Consider the following 18,740-nt stretch of genomic DNA (forward strand, 5'->3'; position numbering starts at 1 on the left):
CTGGTCTCTGGCCCAGAGGAGCTGAGAGCCCAGGGCCCCACTCCTCAGTGCGCCCTCAGAGAACAGCGCCCAGTTACTCCCGTCTGCCTGACCTCCGGCCGCGCTCCGAGCTCACCGAGCCTGCGACCGGTTCAAGGTAACACCGAGCTGCGAGCTTACGGTCAGCTCTGTCTCTGTAGCCGGCTTTCCCATTCCAATACCCTCAAGCTCTGCCACACTCAGACACCCCCGATCCTTCTGTGACCCTGCGGGACCTGAGGCCACGCTGACCCCGCGTGGGCTTCGCCCCGGTTTAGCCTCTGGAGCGATGTCCCTCGGCGGAACAGACTTTTAAAAGTCCTGATTTTGTGCACGGTTGCTCCGCTGCTTGCCGGGAGCCGGCCCCTCCCCCCGGGGTCTATCTTCCCGTCGCTTTGGATTCACTTCTCTGCCGGTCCTACCTTTCAGAAAGTGGTTGTTTTTCTGTTTCCAGAATTGCTGTTCTTCTTCTCTTCGATCTGCCGATGGATTTTCAGGTGTTTGCAATCTTTAGATAAGCTATCTAGCTGATCTCCGGCTAGCTGAAGCAGTCTCAGCTTGCTACTTCTCCGCCATCTTGACTCCTCCAAGAATGTATTTTATATACATTCATTATGTATTTATTCTGTATGCACAGGAAGAAATTTGAAACAAAGTAGACATACCTATTGATATGTCACATTACATTTTATTTTTATATTTAGTTTTCTTTGAATAAGTTGCAGTGAGCATCTGATTTTTTTTAATTAATTTTTTATTTTTTATAAACATATTTTTATCCCCAGGGGTACAGGTCTGTGAATCACCAGGTTTACACACTTCACAGCACTCACCAAAGCACATACCCTCCCCAATGTCCATTTTTAAAAATATTTTATTTATTTATTTGACAGAGATCACAAGTAGGCAGAGAGGCAGGCAGAGAAAGAGAGGGGGAGCCAGGCTCCCCACTGAGTAGAGAGCCTGATATGGGGCTTGATCCCAGGATCCTGAGATCATGACCTGAGCCCAGGCATTCCATTAAAAAATTTTTTTTTTCATTTTATTCTTTTTCTTTTTAGTGTTCCAGAATTCATTGTTTATGCACCACACCCAGTGATCCATGCAATACATGCCCTCCATAATACCCACCACCAGGTGCAACTCCCCATCCCCCTCCCCTCCAAAACCCTCAGTTTGTTTCTTATTTTTTACTGGTTTTTCTTTGCATTTTATCATTTAAAATACAGATTATAATACCATTATTATAATGTATGAAATTAGTAATTGAGCAGAAATATAAATATTTCTACAACACAAGTATTTCTTAAAGTATATTTTAAAAATTTTCCATCAGACTTGGCTTTGGATTTCTGGACCCCTGTGCCTATATTGTGCTGAAAGACTTTACAGGTGTATCAGGAGCAATAAACCAGTTACCATCATCTCGGTCATAAGTCATCCCTCAGATGTCATGGAAATCCGAATGATCAAAGAAAACTTTAAAGCAAGACCTGGCCAGGTGAGTCAGTGTTCAGCAACTTTTATATATGTATGTATTTATTTTAATTTTTTTAAAGGGGGAAGGGGCAGAGGCGGAGGGAGAGAGAGACTCTTAAGCAGGCCCAGTGCGGAGCTGGACACTGGGCTCGGTCTCACAAGCCTGAGATCATGACCTGAGCTGAAATCAAGAGTCAGATGCTTCACTGACTAGCCCCCGAGGCACCTCAAATTCTCTATCTTTATATAATTTTTAAAAAATTAGTATTCATGCCATCGTTAGAATACTTGTACTTCTTTTTTGGTCATTTAAAAATTATGTTTGTTGTTTTTTAGTATATTATTCTACATTGTCCCAGTGTGTCTGCATTAGAAAACCATCCATTTACCCTCACAATGGTAAGAAACTTGTTTTTGATTCTTAAAACTTTTTAGAGTGACATGCAACTTTTTCTTTCGTGTGTGTATTCTACTTAAATATATTTATCCAAAATATATATGTATCCTAAAATATATATATCCTAAAAATCATTCAAGGTCATCACAATATCCTAAATGTTTAAGTAAGCCATTTTTTATACAAAGTAATAATATCTGTTCAGAAACATTGTAACTCTTTATTATTTTTGGAGACTACAATTCACTATTATTTTATTCACTATTATTTTTGGATACTTCAGTTTACCTTTTACAATTCAGGAAGCAAAATATTAAAATGTATTAAAACCTGATGATTCAAAATGCAGAAAATTTCCTAGGTATTTACATTTTTTTTTATGAAATTGTACCAAAATATATTATGTATGGTTTTTTTTAGAGAGATAGAATTTAATGGCAAAGAGGGTATTCTGAGTTGAGGTGGAAGCATAAGAAAATCCAAGCAGTGTTTAGAAAAGAAAAAGCCCATTGTAATTGGTGCCCAGACTGTGTGAGGGAGGAAAAGGAGAATAAAATTGAAAAAGCAAAATGGATAAATAACGGGTGGGGGACAGATCTAGTTAAGTACCAAATATTTTTAGCTTATCAGACATTGTTTAACATTCTTTTTTGCATTATAAATGTAGCATGAGCTTATTATTAAAAAGTAAACAATTTACCTTTTCTCATTTCCCCCATTTTTCAATCCTCTTTCTTCTCCAGAATTTGGCGTATATTCTTCTAGACATTTTCCTATGTACTTAGACATATATAGATGTTTGACATTCATTTGCTGCATCATTTGGTTTATAATTTGCTCTTTTCACTCAGCAGTATATCATGGACAACTTTCCATGTCACTATATTTGCATATGCTTCATTCTTTTTTATTGACTGCCTAATATTTCACAGTAGGATATACTGTAATTTATTTAATGTTTCCCATTGATGATGGAGACTTGAGATTTTTTTCCAATTTCTAGCAAAGGTAAGAACAGGACCCACATGTTTAAATATATGCTTCAGATATGCAAATAAAATTGAACAGATGGGGGGACAGAAAAATCACTGGGTGCTTAAGTGCTGGAATGTAGGGGTGGGACTATGCCGGGAATGGCAACCACTTTTTTTTTTCAAGATTGATTTATTTATTTGAGCGAGGCCGGGCGGGGCAGACTCTGTGATAAGCATGGAGCCCAATGTGGGGCTCAAGCTCATGACCCTGAGATCACGGATGGAGCCAAAACAAGAGTTGGACACTTAACCGACTGTGCCACCCAGGCACTCCAAGAATAGCAACCGTTTTCAGATTTGATGTGTTAGGTTGAAAACTTAAAAACCTTGGCCATGTTACTTCATCTTTCTGTGCATTTGTTTCCTCAGAGTAATATTGTGATAACAACAGTATCTATTCTGAGGTATGTCATGTGTTTTAGTGAACTCCCACAAGTAAAGCATATAGAACAAAGCCTGGAACATAGAAGGTGCAAGGTACATGTAAATATATGCTAACAATTATTATGATTTTTATTTTCATTGTGAATTTGCCCCTTGAGAACATGTACTTGTGAAGATAGGCCCCCAAAAATCTATATTTAAGGGATAAAAGAAACAGGAAGGAAGTGTCAAGTGGTTAGAGAAAAAAACAGACATGATTTGTTCGACAGCATTTCTTTAAAGGAAAAATATATTTTTGCTTCAATTCCTTCAAATTTTGCATTCTGTTTATAGGTAGCAGAGTTATTTATAACAATTAAGGAAAGGTGGTTCAGCATCTAGTGAAATGATTGACAGCATTCCATTTTATCAAGAAAGATGGCAGCACTGACTTACCTTGAGGAAGAAATTAACTTACCATTGTTTCTTCAGTCTGAAGATAGATGAGTATTGTCCAGACACCCTTTCATCTGGAGCCATGTGGGCGGCTAGCTAGAGTGAGAGGGGAAATGTGTTGTTATGAGGAACAGTGAAAACTTAGTTGCACTCATGGGCTTCAAAGTCAGGACCTCAGAGTCCAGGACCCAGCCATCACCAGGAGCCAAGTAGGCATATCGTGGCCTTCACTGCTCTAGGATGTGCACACCCTACAATGTGGTTTAATATTGTCCTAGTTCCAGGAGACCTTAGGATTCTTGGCAAGTTAATATGACAAACAAAGCTTCTTGTGGGATGTTTCCGCTGAATCATGAAGGCATTCTCACACAATCACATCCACTATTGTCAGAAGCATTGTGTTTGGTTCTGGTAGTTGTAAGATACATTTCCATTTCTCTGACTGCATATATCCCATAAACACGAAGTTAGTAACTTTAAAAACAAGGGAAAGAATGCAACAGGGAGAGAGTGTGCATGTACGTTTGTCCTTAAGTAATTTAAAGAGTTTGGACTACTCTTGGGGTCATATGAAATTTACTTCTGAAGTTAATCTTTCTTTGTGTGAGGCTCTGTTTTTTCCCAGCTTTAGTGAGGTATAATTGAAAAATGAAAAACTGTATACATTTAAGGTGTGCGACTTGAGACTTTAGTTTGAAAATAATTTCTTCACCATAGCATTAAATAGAGAATATGGAATAAAAAGGGAAGGTAGCTGCTGAATGCTAAATACAGAGAAGGGAGGGTTTTTGTTTTTTGTTTTTACAAAAATATTTCCCAACATACGCAAAAGGAGAGAGAATGGTGTAATGGAGTGCCGTATTCTCACACCCAGCTTCAGTACAGACAGAGAAGATTGTTTAGTTTTTAGCATATATTTTATCACTAAAAATATTTATGTTTCTCAAAACAGAAAATCTAAGAATTTTTCTCTTATGGCACATGCCAAGAAGAGGCTTCTAGATATATTGTCTTTGGGTTGTCTTAAAGTCCTTTCACAGGGCAAAAGGAGAAATTCAGAAAAGAGTGGTTTGTAGGACATAAGAACTCTGTGGCCTGACCTGCTTCCCAAGAAGGTAATTGGGGCAGGGGTTGGGATAGCTCTGTGGCTGGCTGCAGGCAGAGTTGGGAGGAAGGTAAAAGTTGGGGAAGGGGACAGACCAGAGGAAGAGCAACCAGAAGTAGGAGCCAGAGTTGGGAAAAGGAGAACAATTATGTGTGATGCAAAATGGCAGTGAGTAGTCACACAAAGAGCATGAACTTGACAGTTCAGCCCCAGCTCCGTCACTCATGGCTTCTGTGCCTAGAGGGTGTATCTGGAGGTGGTCAGTATTTGGTACCTACACTCTTGTTATTAATCATCTCAGAATGTTTCCTTTTAATTTTGGATTTTTGCTTTCACTTCTGCAATTACATTTTTTGTTTTGTTTTATTTCATTTATTTATTTATTTTTTTGAGTGGTGGGGATAAGACATCCAACATGTGGTTTTTCAACCTGAAAATGAAAAATTGGGGGGATATCACAGTAGTCTCAGCTCTTGAAAATCTGTCATGTAGATGAAGAATTAGACATTTTTCCTTTGGGATCCCAAGGTATAGAAATAAGACCAATAGTAAAAAGTTTTAGAGAAATATATTTGATTCAATATGATAAAGACATTTCTAACAGTGAGACCCGTCCAGAAACTTAGAAAGCCACCTCCCTGGAATATTGAGAAGGAGCTTTGTGCTAGATCCAGTCTTTTCAACCTTGGCATTATTGACATTTTGGGTCAGATACTTCCTTGATGTGGCATGTTGTCCTGTACATTATAAGGTGTTTATCAATATTGGTAGCCTCTATCCACTAGCTGCCAACAGTACCCCCAACTTGTGATGATGAGAAATATCTCCAGACATTGCCAAATAACCCTGGAGGGGCAGAATTGCCAGCAGTTGAGAACCATTATGTTCGATTAGTAGTTGCCCAACACAGCTTACAGTGCCCTTAGAATAGTTCTTCCATGGTTCTTAGAGTGCTCTCGATGAGAAGGGAGAATTTAGGAGGTGGTAGTGAAGGTGATGGGTCACAGTGCCTAACTGTGTTCTGGGGACCCAGATCTCACATCAGTGGGAACACCTCTCTTTCAACTAGCCTGTGTATGAGGGTTCTACTCATGGATATCATCACCTTAAGAAAAAAAAATTTTTTTTTTCTACTCAACTAAAATCCTTTTTGAAGTCCCATAGAAATTATTTTGGCTACTCTGAGCTCCAGAATACCATCATGCGGTAGAGAGCTTTGAAAGAGAATTTGAGTCATTTTCAAATTCCTAATTATTTTCCATATTTGTAGTCATCCATTCCCAAATAATGGGGTTTGGATATGAATTGGAAGAAAAGGTAGGATATGGAATGCCTGGTGGCTCAGTTGGTTAGACATCTGCCATTAGCTCAGGTCATGAACCCAGGGTCCTGGGATTGAGTCCCTATTCGGGCTTCCTGCTCAAAAGGGATGTCTGCCTTTCCCTCTCCATTTTCCTCTCCTCCTGCTCCTGCTGTCTCTTTCTCTCTCTCTCTCTCTCAAGTAAATAAATAAATAAAATCTTTTTAAAAAAGAAGTTTAGATAGCGGTATTGGGAGGGAGACAAACCATAAGTGACTCTTAATCTCACAAAACAAACTGAGGGTTGCTGGGGGGGAGGGGGTTTGGGAGAAGGGGGTGGGATTATGGAGGGGAGGGTATGTGCTTTGGTGAGTGCTGTGAAGTGTGTAAACCTGGTGATTCACAGACCTGGACCCCTGGGGATAAAAATATATGTTTATAAAAAATAAAAAATTAAAAAAAAAGATAAAAAAAAGTTATTCAAGAGCTAAAATGATGTAAGAATATTCTCTGATATTTGAACTTTTTGTCATATGAATGAAAGATTACTATTTTTTTCCCTATGGAATCCTCAGATGTCAGAATGGGAACAACAGTACATTATTCTTGGAGAACAAATAATGGTTTAGTGCCTACTTTGGGAAATAAGATGTGTTTGCCTGGGTGGTGGGGAGATAGCTGAACTCTTCACTTCAGTGAGGCTCCGTTGGGTATACAGCACTCTTGAGTCTCCTTAAGAGCAAGCAGGCTGCTGTAGCAAAGGACCATCACCCTTCCCCCTGACTCTGGAGACAGCCTGGTGAGCCCTTAGCACTAAGGCCTTGAGTCCAGGGCAGGCTTGTTTTAGAAGATTCAAGTTCATGAGTGTATTGGATGGAGGCAAAAGTTTGAGTGCCTGGAGTTCTATATTCCTCCCAGTTTTTCTTCTTTCTTACTTTTGTTAATCAAGAAAAGATTTTTCCTTATTCCTTCTGCTTCTTCCAGGCTACTTCTTCAGGTCTCATAAAGGAACGTGGTCCTTTGAAAATCCTCTGAGAAAAAAAGGAGAAAAGAAAAAGCAATTTTCTATGACCTGAAGTACTTTGGAAAGTACTGTTTGACATATAGCACTTAGAAATTCAAAGAGCCTCTTTTTTTTTTTTTTTTTTTAAGATTTTATTTATTTATTTGACAGACAGAGATCACAAGCAGGCAGAGAAGCAGGCAGAGAGAGAGGGGGAAGCAGGCTTCCGCTGAGCAGAGAGCCGGAAGAGGGGCTCGATCCCATGACCCTGGGATCATGACCTGAGCTGAAGGCAGAGGCTTTAACCCACTCAGCCACCCAGGCACCCCTTCATAGAGCCTCTTAACATATTAATAGTTCTAGAAGTTCTTTCATAAACAATCTCATTAAATTTTATTCACCTATTTACTTAATATTTTCTTACTTTCCCTCTTTTGGGTCTTGGCATAAACTAGTCTGTTCACCTTGGAAACCGATCTCTGCTGCTTCTACTAATTCGTACTCCAAATGCCTGAGCCTCTCTTTGCCTGGGTAACTCCTTTCATCGTTCCTACCTCATTCAGTGTCCCTCACTTCTTGAGAAGGCTTCACAAACCCTTCCTATTAGGTTGTTTCTTGACCTTTCCCTCTTATATGTGCCTGTGTACTGTCTTCAACACCAGTGCCATTAGATTATTTGGTTAATGCCTCCTTGCTTCTAACCAAAAGGTCCAGGAGCCCTTTCAAAGATGCGTTCACAGCAGGGTGTAAACCTGGCGATTCACAGACCTGTACCCTGGGGCTAATAATACATTATATGTTTATTAAAAAAAATTTAAAAAATTATTTTAAAAAAAGATGTATTCATAGCACAGTGTCTGGGATACAGAGTAACCCAATGCAAATTTGTTGAAAGAGTGAAAAAACACCTAATCTATAGCTAGCATTTGTGATCTCGCTTGAGAAGTACTTTATAGATAGATTCTCTTTTCCTCCGTCTTCTTGTTGTTGTCGTTTTGTTTTGGCATACTCTTATTTGGAAGGTGAAGCTGGAGAAGAGGAAGTTATAGCAATTAAAGAAAAAGGAGAAATGCTATGGCTGAAGTGATTTTCTGATAAAGCTCTGTTCTGAGTCTAATCTGTAAGGTCATGGTGGCTATTTTTCTTTAGCTCAGAAGAGGAGGGGGATGTACTAATGACAAAGTTGTTGGGGGAGAAATACCAAAGGCAGAAGGAAACAATCCATGTGTTTTGTCTGGTCAAAAACAATAGGTCCTTTTCCACCTCCTGTTCCATATTACTTGGGCTAACAGTGGAAAATCCTTGTTTCTAATCTCTGTGCTTATCTGACAGATGCTATCAATACTTCTTAGGAAATAGGTCTTCATTTTTTAAGTATAGGTTGTATATTCACATTTGTTCTTATTTTAAATATCATTTTTTTGGGTATCTGTATTTCATAGTTTAGATTGTAATAATAGTTGGCTTCCAAAAAAAATGTTGAGGCAAAGGAAGTTCTTTTCATCAGGCCATCTGTGTATCATGTACTTGTGTAGGTTTAGGAAATGGTTTGTAGCCTTCCCAGATTTTGGGGGGTTACTGGCTGGCTTACTCCTACTATCCCCCAAGGGAGTTTCTATTTTCATAAGAGGGAAAAGAGGCAAATCTTGCTGCTGCCTAGGAATGAATTTGAGTAAAGCAAACATTTCTAAGCTAAATTTTGCATCATGCTATTATGTTAATGTATTGTCTTTTCCTGCCATTTCTTTCTTTTTTTCTAATTATTTCGACTTGGCACTTACATGTAAAATGCATGCTTCTCAAACATTTTCACTGAATATTTCCCTTAAGGATTCCTGTGAAATAAAGCAACACAAAACAATTTCCCATTTGTTGATTCCCACTAAGAAGTGTGTAAACACTTTATCTTTGTTAAGGATAATAGTCTGTACTAATGAAGTGCCTAAGAAGTTTTTTTCATAAACTTTAAAAATATTATAGTTTTAATTTTGTATTGTATTCCTGTGAGACATGTATTGTTCATCTTGTATGATGCAGAAAATAATGTGCCACGGATTAAATAACATGTCCAAAGTCACACAGCTGGTTAGTGACACAGGTGAGATATAAACACAGACCTCCTTGGCAGAAGGGCACGGTGGTAGCTAGCTGTTCTGCACTCTCACCTGACTCACCCTCCATCGACGTTCAGGGCACGTGTGTGTGTGTGTGTGTGTGTGTATAATAAAAAGATTTTATTTACTGAGAGAGAGAGAGCACGTGAGCGCTCACACAAAGCAGGGGAAGGGCAGAGGAAGAGTGAGAGAGAGAATCTCAAGCAGTCTCTATTGTGGAGCTGGGAGTCTGATGCAGCACTGGACCCCACAATGCTGAGATCATGACCAGAGCCGAAATCAAGAGTCAGACGCATAACTTACTGAGACACCCAGGCATCCCAAAGGCATTCGTATTTCTGAAACTCCTCTTGCTTTTGGAAATCCTTGTTGCTGGATTCAAACAACAAAAAAGAATTGCCACTGAGGAGAGATGTTTACTGAAAGAATAAAAATGATAGAGAAAGATGCAGTTCCAAGTATTCGATTATCCATACTACTAAGCTCTTCTCTATTGTGGAGCATTAAAGGCCCAATTCCCCCACTAGAAAAAAAAAATCTAATGCTTATTTTCATATATTGTGCCAATGTACAGAAAAGTAAATATGTAAAATATACAATTATAAATTCAGTAGTCTGACTTTCATTTTTAAACATGGAGATAAAGCTTCTAAAATATAAAAAAATAAGTACAAAAGATAAGGTATGGAAGCACTGTAGTAGGTCTCACAATTTTAGTCAAAGTACAACTAAGTTTTGAGTACTGATTTAATTAGGAATCCAGAGGTTGGAGTGTTAATTGCTTAAAGTGCTTCACTGTTTCTAACACTTGACATTAACTTTCCTACACAAGGATGATGTGTTAATCTGCTGGGTTTTCCTAGGACGTGGTGATTGTTTCCTGCTAATGCTCCTGGTTCTCTCCAGCAGAACCACCAAGCCATGTGTTTGCCGACAGGATTATGGTGATCAGAGGCCATTATGTAGTGTTAGACCATGGATTTTGGAATCCTACAACTTGGATTGGAGGTCTAGATCCCCCATTTAGTATTATGACTACTGACATCCTCAACTTTGGTTCACTTCTTTATTATGTGGTTAATAATAATAAGTTCTCCATGCAGTTACTCCCCATCTTCATTAGAAAGATATAATCAAGATCTAAGCATGGTGCTTGGCATATACTAAGTTCTCAGTAAGAGCTGTTACAGTTCTTTTTTTTTTTTTAAGATTTTATCTATTTATTTGACAGAGATCACAAGTAGGCAGAGAACCAGGCAGAGAGAGAGGAGGAAGCAGGCTCCCCACTGATCAGAGAGCCCGATGCGGGGATGCTCGATCTCAGGACCTTGAGATCATGACTTGAGCCGAAGGCAGAGGCTTAAACCACTGAGCCACCCAGGTGTCCCGAGCTGTTATAGTTCTTATTACAGAGAATGGCTGGAGAACCAAGACAGGGTTAAACTGAATTGTTGTGTTTTGTTTGCCTCATTCGGCAGCATGCAGTAACTAAGTTCTGTCCACAGATTGGCTGAGAAACAGTCATTCGAGGAACTAAAGATTTGCCTCCTGTGGTTCACTAGCCTGTAGAATGAATGTCTTAGGTTGGGTTTCCTGGGAAACAGACTGAAAGGTAAAGATTTTTCTGAGGGAGGTTGTGGGAGTGTGCTCAGGACAACGTTGGTAAGGAGCGAGGGACTGAGAACACACCACAGAATTCGAACCATGATGAAGTCTCAACAGAGGCCTCCTCAGGCCTGACGGGAGCTCTGCCTAAAACGAGAATTCAGAGTTGTCCTATGTGGAGGTCAAGAGGACAAACCTTTGTACTCTCCAACTGACCAGATATCCTTGGGAGAGGCACGTAGAGGCAAGGAAGGTTTCTTCTGTGGCTAGCAGTTCCTGGGGAGGCCTCAGTAATGAGCTTTGCAGGAAACCCTTGGAACAGCTGGGAGATTGAGGATTTAGTGTTTTGATCCTGAAAATTGGGAGGCAGTGTGGGGGTTTGAGGGATTGGGGGAGACAGAAGGTCTGAGCAACACACCACAGTTCCCACCACAAATAACATTTAAATGCATGTCTTTAACTTATTTATTTATACTCAATTATATATTTATAAATATATTAAGAAGTGTAGTAAATATATCTTTTATGAGAAAAGTCTTCTTTTTTAAAACTTGAAATTGAATATGAGATACATAAAAAAATCTTAGCCTATATAAAGTCATTGAATTTTAAAGATGTATAATCCAAGAGGATTAGGAGGCATGAACTCCCAGCTATAAAATAAGTAAATCACAGAGGTGGGAAGTTTAGTTTAGGGAATATTGTCAGTAAGATTGTAATAACTTTGTATGGTGGCACACGGTGCTTACGCTTATCGCTTATTGTGGTGAGCAGTTTATAATGTATATAATTGTTAAGTCACCATGTTGCATACTTGAGACCAATATAATATTGTATGTCAACTACACATCAATTAAAAATCAACTTGTAGTCCAAACACCAACTTTGGTTTTTTTCTTATTATTGGGGAAATGGTGATTCTTTAAGGGATCAAAGGATCCAGAGTGACATCATTGATGACAAAGTTAGATCCAGAATTTATGTTTTCAGATTCTTCTCCCTCTTTGGAACTTTATGGGCTTCAGATCTGGGGAGAATTTTCTATTTTGTTCTTCAACTATGTAATGAATCTTTAACAGTGCTTTTCAGCCATGCTCTGTAGTTACCAAAGTTTGGATTTTTTGCCAAAACAAATCTTCTATTAGGGCATGCTTTCACCTCATTTAGATATGCAAATCAGATGTGGCTTTTAAAAAGCCCAAATTTAAGAAAGCATGAAAACCACTGCTTCCTATGAAATGGAGAAAAATTTCGTAGGAATTACCTGAGATGGACATTAATTCTGTTCCCTGGGATTCTTCATGGATTCTTGATTAAAGAAATGACATAGATTCTGTTTTTTTGTGGGTGTAATTGATTGCAGTTTGCGTGAATACCTCTATATCCTTTCGTTATTATTCGTATTCAGAAATAACATGTGCTTTCCTGACATCTGTATTTGAAGTTGTGTGATTCATTATTTTTAAGCCGGGATAACCCGATTTCACATATTTTTCCATGAGTCAGAGGCAAGTCTAGCTGTTAGTTTGTTATTGTCTGTGCTTTTTCATAGCAAGCCTGCACTTGCCATCATTTTGCTGCTTTGTATTTTTAATCTCTTAACCAGTCGCTTTGGGAATAGTCTTTCCAGTTTTCAATGAAAACCAGACAAGAATGGTCTTGGATTCCTTAAAGATTGGCAAAGTTTTAGTTATGATTATTTATTTCATTTCATGGGTTTAAATACAACCAGGAAGTCTGCATCAACTGTTTTGATCTTGGGTCTTGCTTTCATTTGTGTAATTTCTTAAAGAAAAAAAGATGGTTTTTCTCTAGGGCTTCACAAATCTTTTGCTTAGGAAGCTTAGAAACTCAGCTTGGATAGATGATAGATTAGCAAGGCAATGATGTGTCTTAACCATAGACCAGACACATTGGTAGAGATTGCCCCAAAAAGGTCGATAATGTTCATGAAACATAACAGGATAGCTGAACTCTCTGAACATTAAACATGATCTAACTGCTCTAGTTTGGCTCCTTTCCAGGGGAAAAGAAAATATTCCTTCTTGTGCCTAATGAGGCTTTGTGTGATAAATATGAACGTAAATAGGTCAGTGTATTTAGAGAAAACCAGCTGTTTAATATTAAACTTGATTTATCCTATTGGTATTTTTAGATGCCTCCTTCTACCTAGGTACAAAAGAGAGTATGATGAATAAAGACTCCCTTCTAGACTCACATATCTTTCCAGCTATTGCCCCATTTCTCGGTTCTTCAGTTCTCTTTCTCTCATTTTCTCTTAAATCCACCGACGTTTTGCCCACAGCACCCTACAAAAACACTTCCAAAGTCAGCAATGACCATGTGACTGCTGAGTCCAGTGATCAGTTCCCAGTCCTCGATGGACTTGACCTCTCAGCAGTGTTTGGCACAGACGATCCCTTGCTTTATTTAAATACTTTTTTCATTTTGTTTCCAGGACATCCAGCTCACCTGGTTTTTCTCCTCATTTTCTGGCTTTTGCTCAGTCTCTTTTTGCTTTTTCTTGTCATTTTCACGACCTCTAAATATCAGAACACTCCAGTGTCCATTCCTTGAACCCCCTCTCCTCTCTAGCTAAACTCATTTCTCTGATGATCTCATGCAGGCTCACTGATGCATCTGAGTGCTATCTTCTCCCAAATGTATCTTTCCAGCCCTGCTTCCAACACCAAAATTCAAGCTTATGTATCCAGTTGTCTGCCAGAAACTTCCACTCAGATGTCTAAAGAACAACCTTGCATGTTTAAAATTGAACTCCTAACCTTCAACCTCTCAAATCTATTTCATCCACAGACTTCCCCACCTCAGTTAATGCCAACTCCATTATTCAGGTTGCTCAGGCTGAAAACCTGTATATTAATCTTGATTTTTATCATTTTTAAAACATAGTCAATAATCTGTTCACACGTTTCCTCTGCTCTGCCTTCAAAACTTGTCTGCCATTTTCACAGTGGCCCCATGGTCCAGTCTACCACCATCTGGATAACCTTCTAACTCGTCTCCCTCTGTCTGCCCTTGTTCATCTACATTTATTCTTAACAAGCAGCCAGAATGATGATTTTAAAATGAAAATCAGATCATGTCATTTCTCTATTCAAAACTGTCCAGTTTTCACCCTGAGTTATACCTAATGGCTATTGATTTGCATCTGTATAAATGTGTGTGTGTCAGTGTGTGTGAACGGGAGAGGGGAGGTCAGTGTGGCTGGAATACACTAAGGAAAAGGGAGGATGGTAGGAGATACTGTTGGAGAAGTCATGAGGGGTCAGATCATACGGAGTTTATAGAATATTGTGAAGACTCTGGATTCTACTTTGAGTGTGGAGGGGCCACTGGAGGCTTCTGAGTAGAGAAACGGCATGATCTGATTTACTTTTTAATAGGGGTTACTTTTGTAGCTGTGTTAAGATTCAGTGAATGGAAATGAGCGGAAAGAGGGAGACCACATAGAAGGCCATCCAGTTGGGCATCCAGTTGAGGCATGATGATGGCTTTGACCAGGATGGTGACTGTGGAGCTGGTGAGAAGTGGTCAGATTCAGAGTATATTTTAAGTGAACGCTAACAGGATTTCCTAATGGCCTGGGTATGGAATGTGCAATAGAAGAGTCAAGGTTATCTCCCAGGTATTTGGTCTGAGCAACTGGGACCTCATTGAACAAGGGAAGGTCATGGGGAGAGCAGGTCCTGATGAGTGTTTGTAGAGCTCAGTTTTGGAATGTAAATTTGAGACAGCATTTAGTGTGCTTTCATTAAATATTTGTGGGGCTAATCAGCGAAGTCACTGATCTCAACAATCACAGCCCTCCTCTTCACTGTACAGTTTACTCCTACACCTAGAACCCCTTCTGGCCCACCTCATTTTGTCTTTGGGTTTGGGGAGGAGTTGCCTGGCCTGTTCTTGGGGTCAGATGATTCTGGGGGTCAGATTATCCCATATACAGATGTGAATATAAGTCTTCTTTTTCTTTTTTTTTTTTTTTCAATCATAAGCTGAACCCCAGGTTCCTTCTATTGTCTCTAAGGTCTGTTGTGAGGGAAAGATGGGCTTGCTCCTCAAGGTGATCCCCCTTATGAAGATAGTGGAATTTAAGCTTCATATGTTTCTTTCTATCTATCAGTTTCCCAGCCACCATTACATTTCACCATGCCAAATTTTGTTCACACCTCTCCATTGTTGGTACCCCATGTCATCTTTGCTGTTTTAGTTTGTGTTTTTTATCCCTAAACCATCGCTTTAGTGTTTTGTTTTTTTTTTGAGGGAGTTAAGATAAATACACACTTTCCTTCACAGTTCATAAACATTTCATTTACATACTCTTCCAGAATCTTTCTGTTTAAGATGGAATCTATTTTTTCATGCAAATATACAAGTAAACACTAATGTTTTTCTTCAAGTAAACAAATAGACATTAAAATATTGTATTTGTCAAAATGTTTAGAGTCGTGATGTTGCATTAATTGTGATGGGTTCTGTGCTCCTGGCTCATTATCTCTTCTCTTACTTTTAGAACAATCCTCATTTGTGAAATTGCATGAGCTCCTAGTATAGTCTCTGGAACACTTTGGATTCATGTTTGAATGTATGAATAAATTATAGAAGAATTGTCCATTATTGAAGTCCTTATTCATTCTCAGGTTAATTCTCCAATATTTTACTGAACTGATATTTGAATGCATACCTGCTGTAGGTAAGGTGCTATGGAATATACAGTACTGACTTAGAAATATTTCTTGACCTCAAGACATTGTAAATGTATTTTAATGCAGAGAGACATTATATAAAATTAAGGAGGTTGATTGTAATAAAGGGTATAAAAGTAAAATAGTTTAGGGGGTCCAGGAAGTGAATTTCATGGCAGGGAAAATTAGGATTTGTTCATCAACGTGGTGGCATTTGAGATGGGTCTTAAAGAATTGGTAGGGTACAATATGAGAAATGGGAATGGAGTCATTCTAAATGAGTACACTAATAAGTAGGAAAGTGAAAGAGCAGGGAAATGTATTAGCTGATCTGTATTGGCTTAGATGGATTAGAGTGGTCAAGGAGGAATATGGAATATAAAGTTGGAAAGAATTTGGAACAGGTGTTTTTGGTTATAGACCCTAGGAAAGAAGGGGGTGTTCTTCCTTAGGTGGACACAAAAGGTTAATCAATAGGAGATTGCTGTAATCAGACATTTTCTTTGGTAAGATTATTTTAGAGGACTCGAAAGTTGATTGCATGCTGGCAGGCAGAAATATACATAATATTCCTCTGAGATTTGAGCTTCTGTCCTGATAAGGGCCTAGGTTCTATGTCCAGACATAAGAGAATCAGAAAGAGAGGACAATTTGAGAAGTAAGATATTGAGAATTTTAAGCATAGAACATTTAGAGTGAATTTCAGGTGGAAGCATGCAGCAGGCATAGAAGTTAGAGCTTTGGAAGAAGGGGTTAAAAATAAGACCTGACAATAATAATTAAAGACTCATATTCTGTGATCATTTTCTGTGGCTTAACAAACTTTTTATATTGAAAATAGATTGTTTAATAAAGTACCGTCTACTTTAGAATCATTTTTATTTATTATTGCAGGATGTTGATTTAAAAACAAACACATTGTGGCTTTGAAATTTCTTTTTCCATGTTGAATAAATCATTGTGCAGTGACATCATTTTTACATTTAGTTCTCAAATGTAAGATGATTATGTAATATCTGTTTATATTTCTGTGGGACTGTTATAAAATCATTAGTCATTTGAGCACTTTAAAAACTCAGTGCCATATTGAACAAATAATTGGAAGGAAAACATTTTTACTCAAGGATATCAAAATAGAAATTCCTCCAGATCTGTTCTCTCATATAAATTCGGTCACTTTATTTTCTTATCCTTAAACTGGGTGATGTATATTTTGGTACATATATTATGGTCAACATGATCCGTACTCTTTTTCTTCATGTAGGAAACTTAAGTGAGACTAAATTGAGACTCAGCAATGTCTTATTGCTTACATTTTAAATTAGGTTTTTAAAATATTTAAAATTATAAACATTACAAAGGCTAATAATAAATTTTAAAAAGAGATGCATACAAAACGAGTTCTCATTTTCTGTTTTCAGTTTTGCATCCCAGAAGTTAATATTCCTAATGCCATACTATGTATTCTCTTCAACTTATTTCTCTGTATAGAAAAAAGAAACATACCTGTTTTTATTTTAATAATATAGGCTTAAGTACACATATTATCCTGAAACTTTTTAGACTGAAAACTTGTCATAAGTGTATTTCCTTATTAATGTTCGAGGAGAAGTAGATAGCCATAGATATCTGTATTTTACTATTACTTCTTTTTGAGAAGTTTTTTAAGCACTATTAAAAAGATAGTGAGGATGTGCTCACTTCGGCAGCACATATACTAAAAAAGATAGTGAGGAGACATATCTGGAAAGAAGTTGCCGATGTCAAAAAGGTCTGTGTTCTCTAGGATTTTGATGGTTTTCTGTCTCACATTTAGGTCTTTCATCCATTTTGAATTTATTTTTGTGCATGGACTAAGAAAGTGGTCTTGGTCTGGTTTCATTCTTTTGCCTCTTGCTGTACGTACACACACACACACACACACACACAGAGAGAGAGAGACAGAGAGAGAGAGAGAGAGAGAGAGAGAAATATTATTCAGCCATAAAAAAAGAATGAAATCTTGTCACTTGCAATGATATAGATGGACCTAGAGAGTATTATGCTAAGCAAAGTAAGTCAATCAGAGAAAGACAAGCATCATATGATTTCACAAAACAAACAAGCAAAGAGAAAAAAGAGAGAGAAACCAAGAAACAGACTCTTAACTATAGAGAACAAACTGATGGTTACCAGAGGGGAGGTGGGTGGGGAGCGAAGGGGGAACAAGTGATGGGGATTAGGGTGGACACTTGTGATGAGCACCAGGTGATGTATGGAAACACTGAATCACTGTATTGTACACCTGAAGCTAATATCACACTGTATGTTAACTAACTGAAATTCAAATAAAAACTTCAAAAAATTTAAAAAAAATAAAAGAGGAAGCATTAAAGAATCACTATACTTTGTTTTAAGCAACATTAGTGAATCTGAACATTTTTTAAAAATTTCATTTATTTATTTTGACAGAGAGAGATCACAAGTAGGCAGAGAGGCAGGCAGAGAGAGGGGGAAGCAGGCTCCCTGCTGAGCAGAGAGCCGAATGTAGGGCTCAATCCCAGGACCCTGAGACCATGACCTGAGCCAAAGGCAGAGGCCTCAACCCACTGAGCCACCCAGGCGCCCTAATCTGAACATTTTTTTGTGCAAAGGTACTAGAATGTGATTCTAAGATTCTCAGTCATTGTTTCAAACCACACATGCTGAAACCATTCTGTGCTTTACTCTGGCGAGACCCCTTCAAATTTGAAGCAATGTGATTGGGCAAGACTATTTTAAATTCTGTGTTCTTCTTTCCAGTTAGTTTGAGAAAGTATCAGTACTTATAAAGGTATTATACCAAGAGTCTGAGGGAAAAACTACTATGTTTTATCTATTCACAATCAGATCAGCGTTAAAAACTGTACTGATACATTTGGCCAGCCTCACAAGGTGGAGTTTTGTAGGCTCCTACAGGACTGGAGGGGATGTTATCATATCTGAGTATCTTTTACAATTGCACTGAAAGAATGGGCTAGAGATATGAATATTTGGGAAGATATGTTTTCCTTTAGAGTATGAGATTATATCAAGCCAGATGCCCACTCAGGCATCTCAAGACTAACTTTTTCCTCTCTATTCTGATACCTTCTTCCTTAGATCTTATTTTTACAATTTGAGGGTTAGTTCACAGTGAGGGAAA

General features: G+C 38.3%; 1 protein-coding gene across 2 annotated transcripts in view; it reads left to right on the plus strand.

The window, feature by feature from the left end:
• The window catches only part of NOX4 (NADPH oxidase 4), a 177,669-nt gene that overhangs the window by 71,695 nt on the left and 87,234 nt on the right, over window positions 1-18,740 (plus strand). For both annotated transcript variants that reach the window (XM_059186909.1, XM_059186903.1), the window contains exons 10-11: window positions 1,355-1,519; window positions 1,834-1,896. In XM_059186909.1, the coding sequence (XP_059042892.1) occupies window positions 1,355-1,519; window positions 1,834-1,896 (228 nt within the window). The remainder of the gene's footprint in view (window positions 1-1,354; window positions 1,520-1,833; window positions 1,897-18,740) is intronic.

The sequence above is a fragment of the Mustela lutreola genome, chromosome 1 (genome assembly GCF_030435805.1).
Source record: "Mustela lutreola isolate mMusLut2 chromosome 1, mMusLut2.pri, whole genome shotgun sequence".
Classification (NCBI taxonomy): domain Eukaryota; kingdom Metazoa; phylum Chordata; class Mammalia; order Carnivora; family Mustelidae; genus Mustela; species Mustela lutreola.